At 41.3% G+C, this 22,843-nt stretch overlaps 1 protein-coding gene across 4 annotated transcripts in view; it reads left to right on the plus strand.

The window, feature by feature from the left end:
* Positions 1 to 22,843, plus strand: part of pms1 (PMS1 homolog 1, mismatch repair system component) — a 153,156-nt gene that overhangs the window by 125,111 nt on the left and 5,202 nt on the right. For 3 of the 4 annotated variants that reach the window (XM_070875861.1, XM_070875864.1, XM_070875863.1), the window contains 3 exons: positions 16,544 to 17,023; positions 17,672 to 17,802; positions 20,353 to 20,513. In XM_070875861.1, coding sequence (XP_070731962.1) covers positions 16,544 to 17,023; positions 17,672 to 17,802; positions 20,353 to 20,513 — 772 coding nt within the window. Of the gene's footprint in view, positions 1 to 13,672; positions 13,849 to 16,543; positions 17,024 to 17,671; positions 17,803 to 20,352; positions 20,514 to 22,843 lie in introns of those variants that run through there. The other variant, XM_070875865.1, reaches the window with a different exon arrangement.

A 22,843-nucleotide genomic window follows, 5' to 3' on the forward strand; every position in this document is an offset into this window, starting at 1 on the left:
CATGTTTAACTAACTTACTGGAAATCTTTGAGGATATAATGAGCATGGTGGATAGAGGTGTACCGATGGATGTGGTGTATTTAGATTTCCAAAAGGCATTCGATAAGGTGCCACACAAAAGGTTACTGCAGAAGATAAAGGTACGCGGAGTCAGAGGAAATGTATTAACATGGATAGAGAATTGGCTGGCTAACAGAAAGCAGAGAGTCGGGATAAATGGGTCCTTTTCCGGTTGGAAATCAGTGGTTAGTGGTGTGCCACAGGGATCAGTGCTGGGACCACAACTGTTTACAATATACATAGATGACCTAGAGGAGGGGACAGAGTGTAGTGCAACAAAATTTGCAGATGACACTAAGATTAGTGGGAAAGTGGGTTGTGTAGAGGACTCAGAGAGGCTGCAAGGAGATTTGGATAGGTTAAGCGAATGGGCTAAGGTTTGGCAGATGGAATACAATGTCGGAAAGTGTGAGGTCATCCGATTGGGGAAAAAAACAGTAAAAGGGAATATTATTTGAATGGGGAGAAATTACAACATGCTGTGGTGCAGAGGGACCTGGGGGTCCTTGTGCATGAATCCCAAAAGGTTAGTTTGCAGGTGCAGCAGGTAATCAGGAAGGCAAATAGAATGTTGGCCTTCATTGCGAAAGGGATGGAGTACAAAAGCAGGGAGGTGTTGCTGCAACTGTATAAGGTATTGGTAAGGCCGCACCTGGAGTACTGCGTGCAGTTTTGGTCACCTTACTTAAGGAAGGATATACTAGCTTTGGAAGGGGTACAGAGACGATTCACTAGGCTGATTCGAGAAATGAGGGGATTACCTTATGATGATAGATTGAGTAGACTGGGTCTTTACTCCTTGGAGTTCAGAAGGATGAGGGGTGATCTTATAGAAACATTTAAAATCATGAAAGGGATAGACAAGATAGAGGCAGAGAGGTTGTTTCCATTGGTGGGGGAGACTAGAACTAGGGGGCACAGCCTCAAAATACGGAGGAGCCAATTTAAAACCGAGTTGAGAAAGAATTTCTTCTCCCAGAGGGTTGTGAACCTGTGGAATTCTCTGCCCAAGGAAGCAGTTGAGGCTGGCTCATTGAATGTTTTCAAGTCAAAGATAGATAGATTTTTAAGCAATAAGGGAATTAAGGATTACGGGGAGAGGGCGGGTAAGTGGAGCTGAGTCCACGACCAGATCAGCCATGATCTTATTGAATGGCGGAGCAGGCTCGAGGGGCTAGATGGCCTACTCCTATTCCTAATTCTTATGTTCTTATGTTCTTATTGCCGCCACCGATCGAATTCCAAACGGGCATCTGTTATAAATAAAAAGACCTTTGTGCATCTTGATGCAGGTGAGGCCCTTCGATGATTGCTCCAGTTCCTGTGTCAAGTAGGCTGAAGTCAGATCCAGCTTCGTGAACGTCTTTCCTCCCGCTAGCGTTGCAAAGAGGTCGTCGGTCTTTGGTGGCGGGTATTGGTCCTGCAGAGTGAAACGATTGATAGTTACTTTGTAATCGCCACAGATTCTGATGGTGCTATCTCCCTTGAAGACAGAAACGATCGGGCTGACCCACTCGTTGAACTCGATCGGTGAAATGATGCCCTCTCGTTGCAGCCGGTCTAGCTCGATCTTTACCCTTTCTCTCATCATCTACGGTACTGCACTCGCCTTGTGATGGATGGGTTGCGCCCCCGGAATTAGGTGGATCTTCACTTTTGCTCCTTGGAATTTCCCAATGTCTGGTTCGTACAGCGAAGGGAACTTGTTTCAGACCTGGGCACAGTGTCGTCAGCGGGCGATAACGCTCGGACGTCGTCCCAATTCCAGCATATCTTTCCCAGCCAGCTCCTACCGAGCAGTGTGGTACCACCCCCTGGTACCACCCAGAGTGGTAGCTTGTGCACCGCTCCATCGTAGGAGATCTTTACGGTAGCACTTCCAATTACGGGAATCAGTTCTTTCGTATAAGTTCTTAGTTTTGTGCGAATTGGAGTTAAACTGGCCTTGAGGCCTTGTTGCACCGCAGTCTTTCGAAAGTCTTTTTGCCCATGTTGGACTAGCTCGCGCCCGTGTCCAATTTCATTTAGTTCAACATTCAGCATTATCAGGGGACAATTCGTGGTGAATGTGTGCACCCCGTGTACCCCTGCCTCCTCGGTCTGAGGCTCTGGTTTGTCGTGATCCTCCGTGGACCTGTCCTCCTCTGCAACATGGTGGTTTGCAGGCTTAACGGGATTAGCAGCTCGCCTGCACGTACGTTGAAGGTGTCCCATTGTTCCACAGCCCTTGCAAACATACCCTTTGAATCGGCATGAATGGAAACGACGATCATCCCCGCAGCGCCAACAAGGTGTTAATGGCCTTGCATTCATCACCCTTGATGATGGACTCTGAGACATCTGCGGACATGCAGCTGCAGGCATGTGTGACCTGTCCTGTACGTTGCGATTCGAAAACAACATCACTTTGTTCACAGTACCTGTAGCAGCACTTGTGTGCTGAGAGATTTGCTTAGTATTGTCACTGTGGCAATGAACGCCTGGGCTATCGCTATGGCCTTACTCAAGTTTGGAGTCCCTACAGTCAAAAGTTTGAGAAGTATGGTTTCGTGGCCAATGCCAAGTACGAAAAATTCTCTGAGCATGTGCTCCAAGTGACCTTCAAATTTGCAATGTCCTGCAAGACATCTTAGCTCAGCGACATAACTCGCCACTTCCTGGCCTTCAGACCTTTTGTAGGTGTAGAACCGGTACCTCGCCATCAGAATGCTTTCCTTCGGGTTCAAATATTCTCGGACCAGTGTGCACAAATCCTTGTACGATTTCTCCGTGGGTTTCACTGGAGTGAGCAGCTTCTTCATGAGGCCATACGTTGGTGCCCCACAGACGGTGAGGAGGATCGCTCTTCGTTTAGCAGCATTCTCTTCCCCATCTAGCTCGTTGGCCACGAAGTATTGATCGAGTCGCTCCACAAAAGTTTCCCAATCATCTTCCTCCGAGAATTTCAGGATGACCACTGTTCTCTGCATCTTTGGGTTCGCTTATCTGCATCTCGTCACCAGTTGTTATTTATGGAGAAAAAGTCAGACTGAACACTGTGAGCTGAAAGTAAAGTCTAGTCTTTTATTGCAGGTCTCCAGAATACCACTCCAACCTGTGAGGCCTCCTTAAATACCTGTGCTCCCTAGAGATTATGGGATCCCCTGGGACTCCAGGGGATGACCCCTCTAGTGGCTGTACAGAGTAAATACAAGTTTACATGTATAATAAGTTAGTATGCAGGTACAGCAAGTGATCAGGAAGGCCAATGGAATCTTGGCCTTTATCGCAAAGGGGATGGAGTATAAAAGCAGGGAAGTCTTGCTACAGTTGTACAGGGTATTGGTGAGGCCACACCTGGAATACTGTGTGCAGTTTTGGTTTCCATATTTACGAAAGGATATACTAGCTTTGGAGGCAGTTCTGAGAAGGTTCACAAGGTTGATTCCAGGGATGAGGGGGTTGTCTTATGAGGAAAGTTTGAGTAGGTTGGGCCTCTACTCATTGGAATTCAGAAGAATGAGAGGTGATCTTATCGAAAAGTATACGATTATGAGGGGGCTTGACAAGGTTGATTTAGAGAGGATGTTTCCACTGATAGGGGAGACTAGAATTAGAAGGCAAAATCTTAGAATAAAGGACCACCCATTTAAAACTGAGATGAGAAGAAATTTCTTCTCTGAGGGTTGTGGATCTGTGGAACTCACTGCCTCAGAGAGCTGTGGAAGTTGAGACATTGAATAAATTTAAGACAGAAATAGACAGTTTCTTAAACGATAAGGGGTTAAGGGGAGCAGGCAGCGAGGTGGACTTGAGTCCATGATCAGATCGTATTGAATGGCGGAACAGGCTCAAGGGGCCGTATGGCCTACTCCTGCTCTTATTTCTTATGTTCTTACACGTAGATTCTCGGCAGTTAAACGTGATCCTGAGCAAATTGGGCAGTTCTTAATCAAAATGGGTGATACTTAAATTTAGACCAAGGCTGCGGCCTAGGGAGGGGGGAAAACACAAAAAATATATTTTCAAGAAACAAAAAATAAAAAAACATTCTCAACCGTTTTTAACTTAATCACTGTAAAAGAATGTTAAAAGAATTATAAAAAAAAACCTTTAACTTCCCTTTCTTTGCAGGGCTACTTACCTACCAACCAGCTCCTGCTGCTTTTCGTGGGCGTTTTTTTCAATCTTACCTACGGGTCACCGCTGAGCCCAAATTTGGGCGGTAGCGTTTTTTTCGGCGGTGCATGTGAGCAGTCTGCTCCCCAGCGATATTTTGAAACCGCTGGCGGAACTCTTTTTGAAATGGAGTGGAAATTTTTGCCAGGTGGTTTTCTGCCGAAAACGAGGAAATAGAGTGGAAATTCTAGTCCTATATATCTGTAATGTATTAAAAATCTTGCATCTATGCTCCCTTCCTGTCTGTGCCACTTGGCTTCCTGTGTTACAGGTTTGTGTCCACATTTTCCATGATAATATGGACATTTATGTAAACTCATCACTCTGGTTGCGCAATTGGTCCACTGGGTTCCTATGATTCTCATAAATACATTCTGAAAAATTATTTTCATCCATCATTTTTTCCTCAGCAATTAAAATTTATAGTGTCCAAAATAAGGCCTTGCTTAAAACAAGAATGTAACCAAATAAGAATAAAAATGTCACAATAAGGTAATTACATTTATTATTGAATTATTGTTTGTGTCTTTCAATGACTTATTGAAGTTTTTACTTGAAGGAGTCTGAAGGGAGGGGAGCATAAAAGATTGAACGAGTAGTTCAAAGGGGCAGAGAGGTAGCGATTAGATTGAGGGAGTGGTAGGAAGGGGATTAGGTACAGAGCTGCTGATGGGGTAGGGGATATGATGGGAGTGAATGGGGGGAAAACACACATGATTGGGGGAGTAGATGAGAAAGGAGACATTGAGGGCTATATTTTCCCCACAGTCCCTACCTCAAATACAACCTGCAGCCATAGTTAGCTCCTTTCCTTGCAACCATCTCCCACCTAAGAGGAGGACAAAGTCGCAAAAAGAGCTAAGAGAAGAGAAAGACAGAACAGAGGAGACAGGGAAACAGCAATACAAAGACAAGTGATGATATTCTCTGACTTACTATGTGCAATTCCATGGTAAATTTCTTTCTATCAACAAATCATAGTTCCTGTTGTCATGTTTTAGTATGCTTTTGTGTCAACTTTTCCCATTGTAAATAGAAACTGCCTCTGTGAACCAGTCACGCTGTAATCACACCCACGTGTCAGTGGTAGCTCTGCAGCACCTCAGTTCTGTGTCTCCCAGCTCTGCAGTCTGTACTGCAAAGAAACTTCTTTGCTCCAAACAATTCTGCTCCTCTGCTACCAACATTTCCAGAAGATTTTCTATTAAACTATAAATAACATCAAGTCAAAGTATAAGGATAGAATACGGCTTTAAAATGGGGACTGAATTCCATCTCTGCATCCTGGCCCAATTATTGTTGCCCTCTCACCCCACTTCACCTGAAAATTACACTTGGTCTTGTGCAACTCCACATTGTGCAATAGCAAACCTGTACAGTGTTGCGAGTGAGTCAGATTTAAAAATACAATTACAGTTCTATATGCTTCTAACTAATTTTAGTATAAATTGAGATACGCCGTAGTTCTGCAGTGTACAGTACCAAATACTTCCTGATCTTTTCAGTGATTTATAGTGCTTTCAAAGCACCATGGGGAATTCATGTAGAAAGAAAATTGATCCATGTACAGGAAAAGTTTGTTCCCTCTTTGACTGAGTCATGCTCTCCAAAGTGTTATGACAAATTTGGATCTGCAACTGAAGTACCCTGCGAGTATCTCAACCATTTACATGTCTCCAATCGTTGGAGCTTATCTAGCTCCAAGAATTAACCCATGGTTACATGAATTGTGAATGGCAAAAGTTTGCAATACCATTGTCTTCCACTAGATGACTGTTATCCATTTGGCTTGTGAATATATTTACTCAACCATGCAGATACGTTTTATTTAAAGTGTCTAAATGTAATTAATTTTGTATACGCACAAATGAATACTTTAGAGGTGCTTTAGTTTATTGTAATTATATGCAATACGTATCATCTCCCTGGTTATATTTTCTGAAAGCTATAATCCCTGTCACATTAGATCATGCAAATAATTTTCTTGTAATTGTAAACCTAGTTAGATGTCAATTATGCTGCTGCTCCTGATGTCATGCCCTGCTTGTTCTTCATTCTCAGTGGCCTTCTGACCCGTGAAGTTATTTTACCATGACATAATACTTGCTGTTTATCAGAAACAGAAATTGGGGGAAGTGAGAAGTACCCTTGTACACACAATATACTGAACAATGGGTGATCACAAATTAACTTTAGTTATTCAGTTATAAGTTATATTCTTTATTTCTCTATAAACTATGTGCTGCTGAAATGTAATATAAATAATGATAAATGCTACTCTTTCAAAGCAGATTCTTTGTCAGTTATATCTGTTATGCTTTAAGTTAGGTGTCCAAAGAAAGTCATCTTGTGGAAGACAATAGTATTGATTTAAGGTAGAAGGAGGCTCTTATGGAGCATAAACACCAGTATAGACCTGTTGGGTCGAATGTCCTGTTTCTGTGCTCTAAATACTATGTATACTTTTGGACTGTGGGCTTTACATAGGATTACATAGGATATACAGCACAGAAACAGGTCATTTGGCCCAACCAGTCCATGCCTGTGTTTATGCCCCACTCGAGCCTCCTCCCGTCTTTCCTCATCTAAATCTATCTGCATAACTCTCTATTCCTTTCTCCCTCATATGCTTGTCTAGCCTCCCCTTAACTGCATCCATACTATTCGCTTCAACCACTCCCTGTGGTAGCGAGTTACACATTCTCACCACTCTTTGTGTAAAGAATTTTCTTCTGAATTCCCTATTGGAATTCTTGGTGACTATCTTATATTTTTGGCCTCTAGTTATGCTCTAGCCCACAAGTGGAAACATTCTCTCTGCATCCACTCTATCAAAACCTTTCATGATTTTAAAGACTTCTATTAGGTCACCCCTCAGCCTTATTTTTTCAAGAGAAAAGAGACCCATCCTTTCCAGATATATCTACCCTTGCATTTCTGGTAGCATCCTTGTAAATCTTCTCAGCACCCTCTCCAGTGCTTCTATATCCTTTTTATAATATTGCGACCAGAACTGTATGCAGTACTCTTTAGTATGGCATAACCAAGGTTCGCTACAGGTTTAGCATAACTTCCCTACTTTTCAATTCTATGGGCTAGACTTTCGCGTTCATTGTCGGCGATTTTCTCGGGCAGAACAGCTGGTTTTTCGCCCGTCAAAAGTTTTCACGTAAGTTTTTCAGTGTTATCGCCCACATCTGAACTTGCCCGCCGGGACCAAACCACTCACGTGCAACGCCGAGAACAATTGCCTGGGCTTAAGTTTGGCCTCAACCACCAACATCCAGATTGCCGAGAGAACCGCCCTGTAAAAGTTGCTTAAACGGCGGTAAGGGGAACCCTGCAAAGAAAGGTAAGTTATTTATATAATTTTTTTAAAATTTTAAAATGGGAATGCTTTGTACTTTTTAATTTTTTTTTAATGCAAATTTAAAAAAAAGTTTTCCCCCCTCATAGGCCCAACCGCAGCCTCGGACTAAATTTTACTACTTACCGTCCATTCCGGTAACGACTGCCCATTTAGCTAACTTTCCATTTACCCGCCGAGAAAACTGCCGACAATGAGTGTGTAACACCCATTTTCTCGCCGGGCGATTAGTTTTACTTACTTTAATCATAAAAATGGAACTTCTCACCAGCTTTTCTCGCCGAACATTAGTGGTTCTTCTCAGCGGGCAGTCGGGCGTTGAGGACCTTTAGGGAAAGTCTAGCCCTGAATCTCTAGAAATAAACGCTAGTGCTTGGTTTGCTTTTTTTATGGCCTTGCTTTTAGCGATTTGGGCTGGATTCATGTGTCACAACTATCGAGCGAGTTTCATATGCTAAAGTCTCTTTTGAATCATAAGTGAAAACTATGTCCCACTCTCAATTTATTTTGAGTTTCTTGAGTTTTTAACCTATGCCATTTCTACTTCCTTCACTTCTCTTTTTTTCTTTCTTTCACGACCCTTCTCTTTCACTTGTCTTTGTTTCTCTCGTGCATTGATTATTTGTTTTTTGTTTTTCACCTTTTCCCTGATTATTTTCTTTCTTGCCTCTTTTCATCTTGCCTCATTTCTTACCCTCTTCATCTTTACCCATTTCTTGCTCTTCTGCTTTTACCTATCATATCCTATTCTATCCTGTCTTCTCCTGTCCTGTACAACTGCAGATAGCAAGAGGCAGCAGCACTGGGACTCAGCCCTAATAGGTTAGAGACAGCAGCACATGGAGCTTTGTGGGAAGGGATGCTAGAGACACAATAGTATGCAGGGAGGAGCTGGGGATCTGAGAGACTTCTGTGGAATCAGAGGTACTGAAATGGTAAGAGTAAATGTTTGTTTTTGGACAGGCCGTTGCTCAAGTTGGCATATCCAAGCACTGATGGGGATCATTCCCTCCCATTCAAAGCATAGAGCATCAGATGAGTGATGTGAGACCCAGTGATGACCTGTAGGAACCTTCCTATAGTTAGAAAATTAATTGTAATCACAATTTCTAAATTACTGCATGTGCACCCATTTTTTTCTGTTATACAGGTGTTCTGAAATTCACCAATATAAACACGGAGATTTTCAAAGCACCAACAGCTTCAACACATCACGGAATCCCCTCAAGTACAATAAGTTCTGCAATATAAAAGTAGTATTTCATGGGAAAGTATTACTGGTCAATTTTGTTTCGAAAGTCAGAAACAAGGGATTTTTTTAACCTTAGTCATTGCTTTTCTTTTCTGTCGAGTAACAAGAAATATTTCAGATGAAATAAAATCCTGGATTTTTCTACCAAACATTTGTACAAGAACTGCAGCAGTTCAAGCATTTTCTCACGACATCTAGGGATGGGCAACTTGCCAATGTTGCCTATATCCCAAGAACAAATACCAATTTGGAGATGTTTGGAATTTGACACCTCAATCTCATTACCTTTAAAGGCCTCAGCTATTCCAGCCATTGCACTGACAACTTGCCTTCCTTCCAATCTACCATGGCCATTGTACAGGGACTGGAGAAATTCCCCAAAGTGCTTTCATCAACAACAATTGCATTGTGCTAGATTGTGCAGTTACTCCTAGATTTGTGAATTAGTACTACTTATGTATTACTGTTATAGTATTCCTACAAACACATTCATTGCACAGTAAAATTCTGTTTGCTGTGCAAGAACTTTTTCTTTGTCATACCTCCTAATGTTGGCAGAATAATGGCACTGGCATAGGAATATAAGAATTAAGAGCAGGAGTAGGCCATTCAGCCCAATCAAGCATCCTCCGCCATTCAATAAGATCATGGCTGATCTTCTACCACAGCTCCCCTTTCCTGCACTATCTCCATATCCCTTAATTCCCTTAATATCCACAAATCTACCGATCTCTGTCTTAAATATACTCAAAGACTGAGCCTCCACAGTCCTCTGGGGTAGAGAATTCCAAAGATTCACCACCCTCTGAGTGAAGAAGTTTCTCCTCATCTCAGTCCTAAATGGCCGATCCCTTGTTCTGTGACTGTGACCCCTGGTTCTCGACTCCCCAGCCAGAGGAAACATCCTCCCTGCATCTAACCTGTCAAGCCCTGTAAGAATGTTGTATGTTTTAATGAGATCATCTCTCATTCTTCAAAGCTCTAGAGGCCTAGTCTACTCAATCTCTCCTCATAGGACAATCCCCCCATCCCAGGAATCAGTCTGGTGAACCTTTGTTGCACTCCCTCTATGGCATGTATATCCTTCCTTAGGTAAAGAGACTAAAACTGTACACAATACTCCAGGTGCGGTCTCACCAGGGCCCTATATAATTGCAGTAAGATGTCTTTACTCTTATATTGAAATCCTCTTGTAATAAAGGCCAACATACACTTGCTTTCCTTAATTGCTTGCTGTACCTGCATGTTAACTTTCAGTGATTCATGTACAAGGACACTTGGTTCCCTCTGAACACCAACATTTCCCAATCTCCACTATTTAAAAAATACTCTGCTTTTCTATTTTTCCTACCATCCTGCACATTGAGATGATATTTTCTAAGTGTCCTGTTACCACGTCCTGTTGGCATTTAAGCCAACAGACTTCTCACCTGGTACTAACTTGCCCTTTTGATCAAGAAAATGCATATGGATGTGGAGAGCCATCTTAAATGAGAGGGACAAAATAATGGAGAATTCAGTCATTCAATTTTGAAGCAAACTGGTTTATATTTACTCAGTTTAATAGTGTGGACTATTATTGGCTCTCATAGAATTTATCCAGTATCCTGCTAAAGATTGGATGCACATTTTAGTATTTCCTAACTACTATGGAGCAAATTGTATGACTTGAGAAGCCTACATGTGTGAACATCCTACAGTTAGTTTTTCTTCCAAAAATGGGATCCATTGTCTTCATAGAAATTAGGTGCAGGAGTAGGCCATTCGGCCCTTCGAGCCTGCACCACAATTCAATAAGATCATGGCTGATCATTCAACCTCAGTGCCCCTTTCCTGTTTTCTTTCCAAACCCCTTGATCCCTTTAGCTATAAGGACCATATCTAACTCCCTTTTGAATATATATAATGAACTGGCTTCAACAACTTTTCTGCGGTAGAGAATTCCACAGGTTAACAACTCTCTGAGTGAAGAAGTTTCTCCTCATCTCAGTCCTAAATGGCTTACCCCTTATCCTTAGACTGTGATGCCTGGTTCTGGACTTCCCCAGCATCGGGAACATTCTTCCTGCCTCTAACCTGTCCAATCCTGTCAGAATGTTATATGTTTCTATGAGATCCCCTCTCATTCTTCTAAACTCCAGTGAATACAAGCCCAATTGATCCAATCTCTCCTCATATGTCAGTCCTGCCATCCCGGGAATCAGTCTAGTGAACCTTCGCTGCACTCCTTCAATAGCAAGAATGTCCTTCCTCAGATTAGGAGACCAAAACTGAATACAATATTCCAGGTGTGGCCTCACCAAGGCCCAGTACAACTGTAGTAAGACCTCCCTGCTCCTATACTCAAATCCTCTAGCTATGGAGGCCAACATGCCATTTGCCGCCTTTACCGCCTGCTGTACCTGCTTGCCAACTTTCAATGACTGATGTACCATGACATCCAGGTCTCGTTGCACTTCCCCTTTTCCTAATCTGTCACCATTCACTAAGATCAGAATATTGGCAGAGCTCCCCCGATGGATCAGAAGATAAGCGCACCACAAATTGTGGCACTTTGTTACGTAAGTTGGAAAGCTCTCCCCCTCCAACCCCATCCCCGCCCTGGTTTATGCTGAGTTAGCTCACATTGTAGCAAAGCCTGATCCTTGTCTTGCCTGTTGTCCATATGAACACTTTCTGGTGGAAGACCATTGGACAGCAATCAGGAGCAGTAATGCTAGCTTAAATTTCCCTTCCTTAGGAAGCAGAGATCAGTTGTAGTACCCCAGCTGAAATCAGGAAACTCAGCATGGATCAGGAATCGTATCTGGGGCCTTCTGGTCTGTATGGCTTACTGCTAAATTGGCAAAGTCTTTTTTTATCCAGTGAGCTGTAAGGGGAGCTGCTTAAAATTGCCTTTTTTTAAATCTGCCCTTCTTTCCCCTTCACTCTTCTTCACTCTCCGTTATTTAAATGTCCTTCTTCTCCATTAAGAAACCACTGCGTGTCATGCCAAATATTGCGCAATTTGTGTTCTTTGAGCTATTGGGTAGGGAACCTAGATAACTTGGAGCTAAGGTAAGAAGACTGTGGTTCTTTGATTGAGGGACGAGTTGAATCTTAATTATAGAATCCTACTGTGCCAACCATTTGCTTGTCCTGGTGACTGTAGGGGAGTCTGTAGTGCCTTCAGCTGCACCTCTGGTGGAGGGAAACGAATGGGGGTTGGGGATAATTAGTATAAGGCCTAGAGGTGGCCACACCAAAGACTTGCATAATCCAAAAAGAAGCAGAGTTTTTAATTGGTAACAGTACATAACTCAGTGGTCAGGTCAAAGCTGTAACTCTGTTAAAGGATTAAGTTTCTGTTGAAGTGATTTTTCCCCTCCAGCTGTACAGGTAGCAGATGGTTTCTATCTCAACAGTTATAGTTGAAGCAGTCTTTCCACTACTTCTTGGATATGATTTATTGCTTGTCCCAGGAACCCACTTAGATTCAATAGGTTGAACTGAATAAAGGTACCATATGTGAATTGGCTAAATCATAATTAGTTACAACTGTTGGAAGAAAAATATCTATTTTTTTAATCTTTAACTGTACCTGAACTTAATTGACTTTGAATGTTCAAATAAAAAATGATTATCTCTCACTACTTAACAGGAAACAGTAAATTATACTACACAATAAAATATATTTCCTTAATAGGAGAGATAATTTCTTACAATTAAATTTGCCATGTAACAGTGTTGTAATGTTTTTTTAAGTTACAATATAGGTGCTAAATTTTATGTCAGGTTAATGAACTCCAGATGCAAACATCATTAGCCTGTTTTTGTGGCTTTTCAGCAATCGTTCTCTGCACGCACAGTCTAATGATTGGAGAATTCAATGCTTAGTAGTGGGAGAGTAGTAAAATTTGCTTAAATCGAAGTTTATAATTGTATTTTAATATATTTTTAAACATGCAGAGAATATATAGCTTTTAACAGAATATTGTTTGAAGCTATTTTAATGTGAATATTTTGTAGCTTATTAAATGTAAAACTGAAAAATGTCTCCTTCTAGTTACATCCACAGATCAGTAAACAATGACTTTAACCTAGTGTTTTCCTAACGGCAATATAGCCAGATAATGTGTGTTTTTTCTATTTTAGCTACTGTATAATAGTATTAAAAACACGTGTATTATTACTGAAGGGCTGCATTTTCCATTTTTGATTATGCCTCTGTGAAGCGCTTGGGACATTTTGTTGTTGTTAAGCTGCTATATAAATGCAAGTTGTTCCTCCTCCTTGGGATGAGAATACATGTTTTGAAGTCATGTATAAAAACAGAGAATCCCCATTTTAGGGATTCCATGAAAGAGATGCTTCTACAGAAGCAAAGTTAATGCTTCTAAGAACCAAACTGCTTTAAAAGCCCATTGGCTCAATGGATAGACATTTGCAGTCCAGATTGGAAAGCCAGCTATATATTTGATATTTTTTGTCTAAAATAATACAAAAAAGTTGTAATGTTGAAATTCTGAGTATTTTCAAATCTACTTGTATTACTATTATAAATGAGCTTGTATCCTAAGTAGAATTCTAAATTTGCATGTTTCTTGCTTGTAAAAAAAAAAGCTTGTTTGATTCCATTTCAGAATTGAAGCATAAAAATGGCTGAGAGAAATAGAAAGTTTTTTTGGAATGTGTTATAGTTAAAATCTTTCTAATTGTAGCTTCAAATTGCATTAAACATTAGGCTTTTGATTGTATTCCCAATACAAGAGTTCAGTAAGCATTTTACAGTGTTCTTTGTACATGAATCCTAGGGATGATTATCACCATTGTTGGATTTCTGTGCTTATTTTCAGAGCAGATGAGCATAAAAAAGAAAGAAAGAACTTGCATTTATATAGCGCCTTTTAAGGCCACCGGACATCTCAAAGCACTTTACAACCAATGAAGTATTTATTGAAGTGTCATCATCATCATAGGCAGTCCCTCAGAATCGAGGAAGACTTGCTTCCACTCCTGAAGTGAGTTCTTTGGTGGCTGAACAGTCCAATATGAGAGCCACAAACACTGTCACAGGTGGGACAGATAGTCGTTGAGGGAAGGGGTGGGTGGGACTGGTTTGCCGCACGCTCTTTCCGCTTTCTGTGCTTGATTTCTGCATGCTCTCAACGTTGAGACTCAAGGTGCTCTGCGCCCTCTCGGATGCACTTCCTCCACTTAGGGCGGTCTTGGGCCAGGGACTCCCAGGTGTCAGTGGGGATGTCGCACTTTATCAGGAGGCTTTGAGGGTGTCCTTGTAGCGTTTCCGCTGCCCACCTTTGGCTCGTTTGCTCTGAGGGAGCTCCGAGTAGAGCACTTGCTTTGGGAGTCTCGTGTCTGGCATGCGAACTATGGCCTGCCCAGCAGAGCTGATCAAGTGTGGTCAGTGCTTCAATGCTGGGGATGTTAGCCTGAATGAGGACGCTGATATTGGTGCTCCCAGGGGATTTGTAGGATCTTGTGGAGACATCATTGGTGATATTTCTCCAGCAACTTGAGGTGTCTACTATACATGGTCCATGTCTCTGAGCCATACAGGAGGTCAGGTATTACTACAACCCTGTAGACCATGAGCTTGATGGCAGTTTTGAGGGCCTGGTCTTCAAACAGCCGAAGGCTGCACAGGCGCACTGGAGGCGGTGTTGGATCTCGACGTCGATGCCTGCTCTTGTTGATAGGAGGCTGCCGAGATACGGGAAGTGGTCCACGGTATCCAGAGCTGCGTTGTTGATCTTGATGACTGGGGGGCAGTGCTGTGCGGTGAGGACAGGCTGGTGGAGGACCTTTGTCTTACGGATGTTTAGCGTAAGGCCCATGCTTTTGTACGCCTCAGTAAATACGTCGACTATGTCTTGGAGTGCAGCTTCTGTATGTGCGCAGACGTAGGCGTCATCCGTGTACTATAGCTCGACAACAGAGATTGGGGTGGTCTTGAATCTGGCCTGGAGACGGCGCAGGTTGAATAGGTTCCCACTGGTTCTGTAGTTTAGTTCCACTCCAGCGGAATGAGGTGGAGCATGGCAACGAGAAAGATTGAGAAGAGGGTTGGAGCGATGACGCAGCCCTATTTGACCTCGGTCCGGACGTGGATTGGGTCTGTGATGGATCCGTTGGTAAGGATCACGGGCTGCATGTCGTCGTGGAGCAGGCGGAGGATGGTGACGAACTTTTGGGGGCAACCGAAACAGAGGAGGACGCTCCATAGACCCTCGCGGTTGACAGTGTCAAAGGCCATGTATAAGGGTTGGTGCTGTTCCCTGCATTTTTCCTGCAGCTGTCTCACTACAAAATTACAAGTGTTCAGTAAACATTTTACAATGTTCTTTGTGCGTGAATCCTAGGGATATTAATCACCATTGCTGGATGTTTGTGTTTATTTTCAGAGCAGATAAACATAAAAAAGAAAGAAAGACTTGCATTTATATAGTGCCTTTTACGGCCACCAGACATCTCAAAGCACTTTACAACCAATGAAGTATTTATTGAAGTGTAGTCACAATTGTAATGACATAAAAGTCCTATGTCTGGCATTTCCCCAATTTCAGCAATGATCTAAGTATTAACTAAAAATACCATTTTATTACAACACGACTCCTCCTTTCTGACGGCGTTTTTATCTTCACATCTGATCTCACCAAAACGCACTGTTGTAATAAAATGTTGTTTTCAGTCAGTACTTCGACATCAGACAGCATTAATTCTATATACCATAGCATTCTAAAAATTAATGTGGAAAACTATGATCATAATGTGCAGGATCGTTTATGTATTTAAAAGAAAAAGATTAAACTTGGGTAACCATCTTCAAATGTAATTTTTTATGTTGTGGAATAGCTATGTGAAGGGTGACAAATACAGTTCCTGTGAGCTTTCTCTCGATTATCCATTTGAACTTTCAATGAAATTGCTAAGCCAATATCCCCAGTTACCTGCGTACATTGCCATAGAGTTCCTGGTCTCAATTCTGCTGTTTGGGGGGATGCATCAGGTAACTTGCCAGTGGGGAAGGGAAAGTTAGAATGGATGTCCTCATCAAGTAGTTTATGTGTGCCCCTTCTCGGCCATGGTGTTTTGATGTTCAATGAAAATGAGCTGAGGTGACCCTACTTTTTTCTACAAATCAGTACATTCAAAATGGTACATTGTTTTGCGTAACAAATACATAGCGGAAATGTTGCTCAGTATAGTGATGAAGACCTTTGTTTGTTGTAAAACTGAATTTGATATTTTTTTGTTGAAGTTTATGTGCATTCAGATGTGAATTATTGGGTATTACACAATATTATATCCCATGTTTTCTATATCCAAAGTAAATAAGTCAACTTGAATGAAAACACAGCAGATACTTACTAATTACAAATTTTCTTGGCTTTACAACAATTTTTGTTTCTCTTGACACATGATAAAAATTCAAACCTTGATAAAATTCACCACTATTAATAATGATTTTGCTGTTTCCTACAAGCTGCATTAAAAAATATATTTTAAGTTTACAGTTATGCTGCAGGCAATTTGGAGCCAAAGTAGTGTGGCACCAATTCATGGGGGTGATCATACACCCTTGGCCAAATCATAATTTATGCTGCACATTGTGGGTGGTTTTGAGTGTCCTTAAAATGTGCAGCATAATAGTCTTGTAGTAGCTTATTTTTCAATTTGAGTATTTAAATGAAGCAATATTTCTACAGGTATGAGGAGAAAGCTGTGAAAGACCAAGACAGATACAATTTACAGCTGAAGAAAGCAATGGAAGAAAATCCTCATGAAGAAGAGAAACGACCAAAATTGGCCCTAGCAACTAAAATTGTAAAGAAGCATAAACCCAACGCACCACTTTCAAACCAGCAAATTTTGGATAAACTTTTCCAGTCACAAATCCATAACAAAACCAGCTTGGAACTGCCTTGTAAGACAATAGATGTTCCATTTTCTTTAAGCTCTTTAAAAAAACAGCTTGAGCGACTTTCCAAAAGCCGTGACTCAGGTGGTGAAAAACTTCATCTCATTAATTGCTTGACTTCTTACAATGGATGGGTTGTTGCCTCTGAAAGGAAGCTGATGTTGCTAAATCCTTTTCGAGTGGAGGAAGCTCTACTGTTTAGAAGACTGATGGAGAATCACATTTTTCAAACAGAGATCCTCGATGCACCAATAGCTCTAACTAACAGGTACTGTAAATGTAATCAACATGTTTAGCACCTTAGATCCTATAGGCTTCTAGTTATTGATCACTTTGAAAGTTTAGTATCAGTGCAATTTGGTCTTGGTTCTCCCTGAATATAATTACTTGCAACAAATTGTATAACTCTTGAACTTCCATTAATGTTTTTCAACTCAAATATATGATATAATTAAGGCATTGAAAATGTTTTAAAGTACTCCCTCTTGCAGGCTGCTTTCTATATTTGTTGCGAGCATAGTTTAATTAAGCTTTGTGAATGTGTTATGTTTACCAGGCAACAAAACAATACAGTACACATGTCTTCCCTGTCTGTATTGAAGGAATTTTGCTACGAAACCAGTACCATGAATCACTGAAATTATAGTTGATGCGACCAATTAGCACTGAACTCTAGCAGCTATAGTTTTGAAATATTATTTGTTTTAGGTTTTGTCCAGAATTCATTGACTTCTTGCCTTCAAATGTCCATTGTTTCCTTTCATTTCCAACTACATCTATTAAAGCAGTGATGGTTGAAATGGTGCTAGCTGACATTGTGAAATTTGAGAGAAGCACTTGAACTATTGTACCAGTTAACTACTGCATTCTGCTGCTTGCCATTGCCATGACTAACCTGTTGTCTGATTTGTTTCAGCCTGCTTGGCGGACCCCAGTACATAGATGGTCTCTGTAATATGCAAAAGGAATGCACAACGATGAATGGGATAACTTATTTTACAGATCCCAGACTTGTATCTAATGGGTTTAAGATACAATTAGTACAAGGTATGTTGTAAGCACAAGGATTTTACTGCGTTGTAATCGTTAAAGTATAACCCCTACCAATATAATAAGCAAAATGTTGCAATAACATGAAATTAAGGAAAGAAGTTCTCTTTTATTTCCTAAGGACTTCATTGTTTTACAATGTACTGCTTTGTCTTATTGCTGAAAATTTTAAATGCAATGCACCTATTTCTAAATATACAACTGAAGGTTTTCAAATCTCTTGCTAATTTGTGTTAGATCCAAAGATTGACTTTTGTTCAGACAAGTGAAATGAATGAATTCCTAAAGTCCTTTGGAGAGAGCTTCACTATCTCCTTGTAGAGGCAACGTTGTAGCAATACCATTGTTTTGTTTATGCGAATGTGATGAGTCGTCTACTCTGATTATATTTGTTGATTTAAGTAACTGGTACCGTAACTGCAAATAAATAGAGCATCTAGGACATTATTGGTAAGTGATATTTAGATACTTTTTAGATCCATTAATACTGAGCCAAAGCACTCCAGCTACAAGTTGTCTGAATGATGATCAAGGTGGGATTCATTTTCTGGTTATTTCTACTATAACCCAGTCTTTTGTGTATTTTCCACCAGCTGGTGAAACTGGAAGGTTACTTTAGCCTATTAAACTATATTTAAGCCATATGTACTAAAATGAGCTTTGAGGTGTAAAGGCACTCTCTGTCATGACCTCCTTGCTGGTAAATGCAGTTTTTGGGTCACCAGCAATCTATACTTTACATAATCATCCATAAAACATACAAAATGTGTCAGAGATAAGGCGTTCCACCCAATAATAGCAATAAATTATTCTGACAGAATTGCTGTGTCAGTAACTGGTCAGTGCAAGAAAGAGCATGAGTTTTTTTGCAGGCACACCTTCCTCACATGGAAAACATTTTAGGGGTCTAACCTTTGCAGCAGATTTGTAGTGACAGCACATCAAACCAAAGCTCTGCACCTGGGGGAAAAAGTTGAATTTTGGCCTTTGGCACAAGCACAAACATTTCCATTTACAGAACTGCATTGCATTAATCTCCCAGTAACAAATGTTGAATGTTGAAAGATTGACAGTTTTCTCACTTTGTTAGAATTTTATAATCCACATAACATATTTAAGGTTTTTGCAAAAGGTACTTGGAGATCTTAAAATACTTAGAGATTTTCAAGTTTATATTCTAAATAAGGTTCAGTAAAGGATACTTGAGCTGGTATGCACAAGTCACCAAAAGGCAAAACCAAGATTCATCTGGTGCTGTACAGCAAATATTTGTCTCCATAATAATTTTTAACACTGTACCCGCCCTGTGGACAATATATGTTCCCATTGGCATTATTTTTAATTGCTATTTTGAGGTTTAATTTAGTCATCCAACATAGCTTAATTTAAACCTTGGTGCACTTTCAACTCAGCTCCATGTTTTTAAATTGCCGACTTAGGTGCATGAATGCTCTCAATATTGAAGTTAATCCTGAAAAATTCCCAATGTGAAGTAAAAGGTAAGAGAAAATCACGTAATTGTGCCTCCTGGTGGGCTAACCATATCACTGACCATATCCATCGGAGATGTCTACAGATTGGACTGTACCATCTCTCTTTACTAAAGGGATTAATAGTAAAAAGGAAGAGTAGTGAGGGAAATGACAAAACTGAGTTATTACCTGAATTGTTCACTTTTGGCTTTGCTAGTTTCTATTTTGAAAGAAAAATTTAAAAAAGAAAAATTGACTTTTGCCATTTTAAAGTTACAATGTAATCTTTGCTATTGAGCAATATAATATTTTTGAGAAGTCTTTCTGTAATAGAAAAATTAGAGAAAAGTGAAAAAAGAAGTTTGTACTGAATTATAAATCTTACTAATGGTAGTAGATTCCCAGTGGATGGAACTAGAGAACATTTCCACTTGAGACTGTTTGAAACAGAATGGTTATTTCCAAGAAAGGTCACCATGTGAAGATTTATTTTCCTCTTGTTGAGATGATGGGTTTTCAGTGTCCCTGCCAGGAAGATCTTCTAACATATATGTGCAATTCAGCAATACGTCACTCACACATTCCACTGGGGCTTGCTCCTTGTGCAGGGTGATGCAGGCACTGACCCTGGATGAAATTTGTTATTAAACATATTTGACAACTGATTCCTTTTCTTGGGGAAAGACACACTGCCTTGTTTAAATCTGCTTAGTATTGCCATCCCCAAGAGGTTGCCAAATGTCACTCAGGCCATGTGGGAATTGTTAACACAAGGAGCAAGTCAGTGCCTTGAGGCAACTTTTGATAAACCTTGCAAAGGTTTGCAGCTGTAGTTAACTTAAGCTGAAATAGCTATAGCACTTCAATTTCAAAACAGAGCTCATTTGTACTTGTCAGTTCATTGTGACACAGAAGGAAAGTTTCTTAAGTTGGTACTGTATTTAAGTTTTAGCTTTTAAATAATCACTTAAAAATGTATTCACTTATTTAATTGAATGCAATGCAAAAACTTATTACATATTAAAAATTAAAATTTGTCAAATTTAGAATTGTTCTTTCTCTTTTTCATGGTTAGGTGCTTCAGCAGCAGAGCATCATTTGGAAATTCAAGAAATGGCCAGGTGTTTACCTTTCTATGGTATATCAGATTTACGAGAGATTCTGAATGCGATTTTAAATACAAGTGCCCAGAATGTGTATCAATGCAGACCTCTAAAGGTTGTAAATTATTTGGAGGTAAGACATTTGTGGAAAATATCCCAAATAGTAATACATCTAGTTAGCAGGTGTCCTTAGTGGAAGTCAGAAGATTTTATAATGAAAACATGATGACAATTGTGCTGTTAAGCCAATTTGATTGTTTGATGCGTACTGATGTTAGGGAGGTGAAATTAAACGTTATTGATATAAAGTAATTTTACAATATTTACAAAGCTGATGTGATGTTTTAACTTTTTCTTTCAAGTATTTTTATTCCTGTGTAAGGTTCGCCATTCCTTCATCTGAGATGGGGAAGGGGATACTGATATGCTCCTAGCAATGGTGCTATGTAACTTGGCAGCTAGGGAATGCTCATAAGCAATGGAATGTCTTCCTCGCTCTATTTTGCCTCCTTCCTCAGGGGAAACTCATTGCCTCCACTCTGCCGTTGCTAGCTGAAGTTGAGCAATATAGTGAATTTCAGGCACAAACCTGAGTACAATGCAATGGCACAGCATGTTGATGCATTCACTGGTGCACTAAGGCTACTTGGCCTACAAGAAACTTTTTGGAAGTTCCAGCAAACAGAAAGCCACCTTAAGCAACATGCTTTTATATAAATTTGCTTGTGGTATTTTTCAAATACTCTGCATCTGAAGTGGCTTAAAATAAAAATGTGTCTGCATGGTTCAACAAGTACAAGGAGGGGAAAATAATGCAGGGAGTGGCATGATAAAACTAGTCTGATGTAAATTAAGATTGTGATGAGAGTGCATACATCATAGGGTACTGCACAGATATCCCAACAAATTCAAAAATCATACTTGTGATTTTTCTCCCCTAAAGCTAGGCACCACAAATAAACAAATACCATGGGCCTAGAGGTTTGTTGATGCTGCACCCGTTTTACGCCTCCCGCCATATTGGTAAAAGCTCTATCAAGGTCCAGAGCCCGCACCTAAAAAAACAGTGATTATGTGCACGAACATTTTTGTGTCCTCCTGTGCATGTTGCTGTGGTCTCCGCCGCTTTTTGAGCATGATTCGATCGCGCAGGCACAGTACGATATATGAGGGAGCCGGAAATGGCTTTGAACCACATTGCTGTGCCTGGAGCTGCCGTTCGAGCCTGCTCCTAGGTTATCTTTTGCAAATCAATGACTATATTAAAGGAGCCTCCAGGACTTTTGCCTAGACTATCGCTGTGATTATCTACACAAACATTTTCGTGGCCTTCTGAGAAAAGGTGGGGAGAGAGAGATTGATTAGGGCGGCGGGGGGTCGGGTGAAAGAGAGACTGGGGAGGGGGGGGTAGAGAGAGAGAAAGAGACTGGGGGGGGGGTGAGAAAGAGATTGGGGGGGGAAGAGAGAAAGACTGGGAAGGAGAAGGGAGAGACTGTGAGGGGGAACGGAGAGACTGTGGGGGAAAAAGAGAGAGACTGGGGGGAGAGTGGGGGACAGTGAGCGAGATACTGGGGCAGAGAGAGAGACTGGGGGTGAGTGTGGGAGAGAGAATGTGGGGCAGAGAGAGAGAGATTGGGGGGGGAAGAGAGAGAGCGAGAGACTGGGGCAGAGAGGGAGTTGAGAGAGAGAGTGAGTGAGAGACTGGGGGAAGGCAGAGAAAGAGAGAGAACTCAGGGAGAGGAGGTTAGGAACTTGGTTGGGGGGGGGGGTGAGTAAAGAGCACAGTGGGGATGGGGGAAGAATGTGATCCAGATCTAAAGGGGGGGGTTGAGAGCGAGAATGTGATCCAAATCGTAAGACGATCACGTTCTTCCAACCCCACACGTGCCACGTTCTCCTTCTACTCCACCCACACCTGGTTGATTTCACTTCATACCCAATAAACCTGTTAGCAATTAATGACCCACACACAATGCCCTATCTATGGTGGGGGTGGGGTGAAAAGGTCAGGAACCTGGGCAGGGGAGGAGGTCAGGGACTTGGGCGGGGTGGGATGGGGATAGAGAGGTGTCATGCACTTGGCCGGGAGGGGTGGACAGCGGTGGAGAGAGAATGTCAGAAATGTGGGGAGGAGAAGGTCAGATACTTGGGCTGGGTGGGGGGGGTGGAGGTAAGGCATTTGGTCGGTGGGGGATGGGGGCAGGAACTTGTTTGGGGGGTGGGAGACGGTCTTAACCCGTGGAGAGTGAACCCTGTCTGTTCCAAGTGAGCACCGTTCTGTCTGAAGTCAGCAGTCAGAATGGCTCGAATTACACTTTGCAAAGTCACTGATTACGTAGGCAGGGCGGTTCTAATTACACATTCCAGAGAAACTGCACAAAAAAAAACCAAAAAAAGGAAAAAAAGGGCCTTGTAAATGTCTGGTGTGTCACCCAGGTCGGGTGGCACAGTTTAATGTTTATG

The sequence above is a fragment of the Pristiophorus japonicus genome, chromosome 3, assembly GCF_044704955.1.
Source record: "Pristiophorus japonicus isolate sPriJap1 chromosome 3, sPriJap1.hap1, whole genome shotgun sequence".
NCBI lineage: Eukaryota > Metazoa > Chordata > Chondrichthyes > Pristiophoridae > Pristiophorus > Pristiophorus japonicus.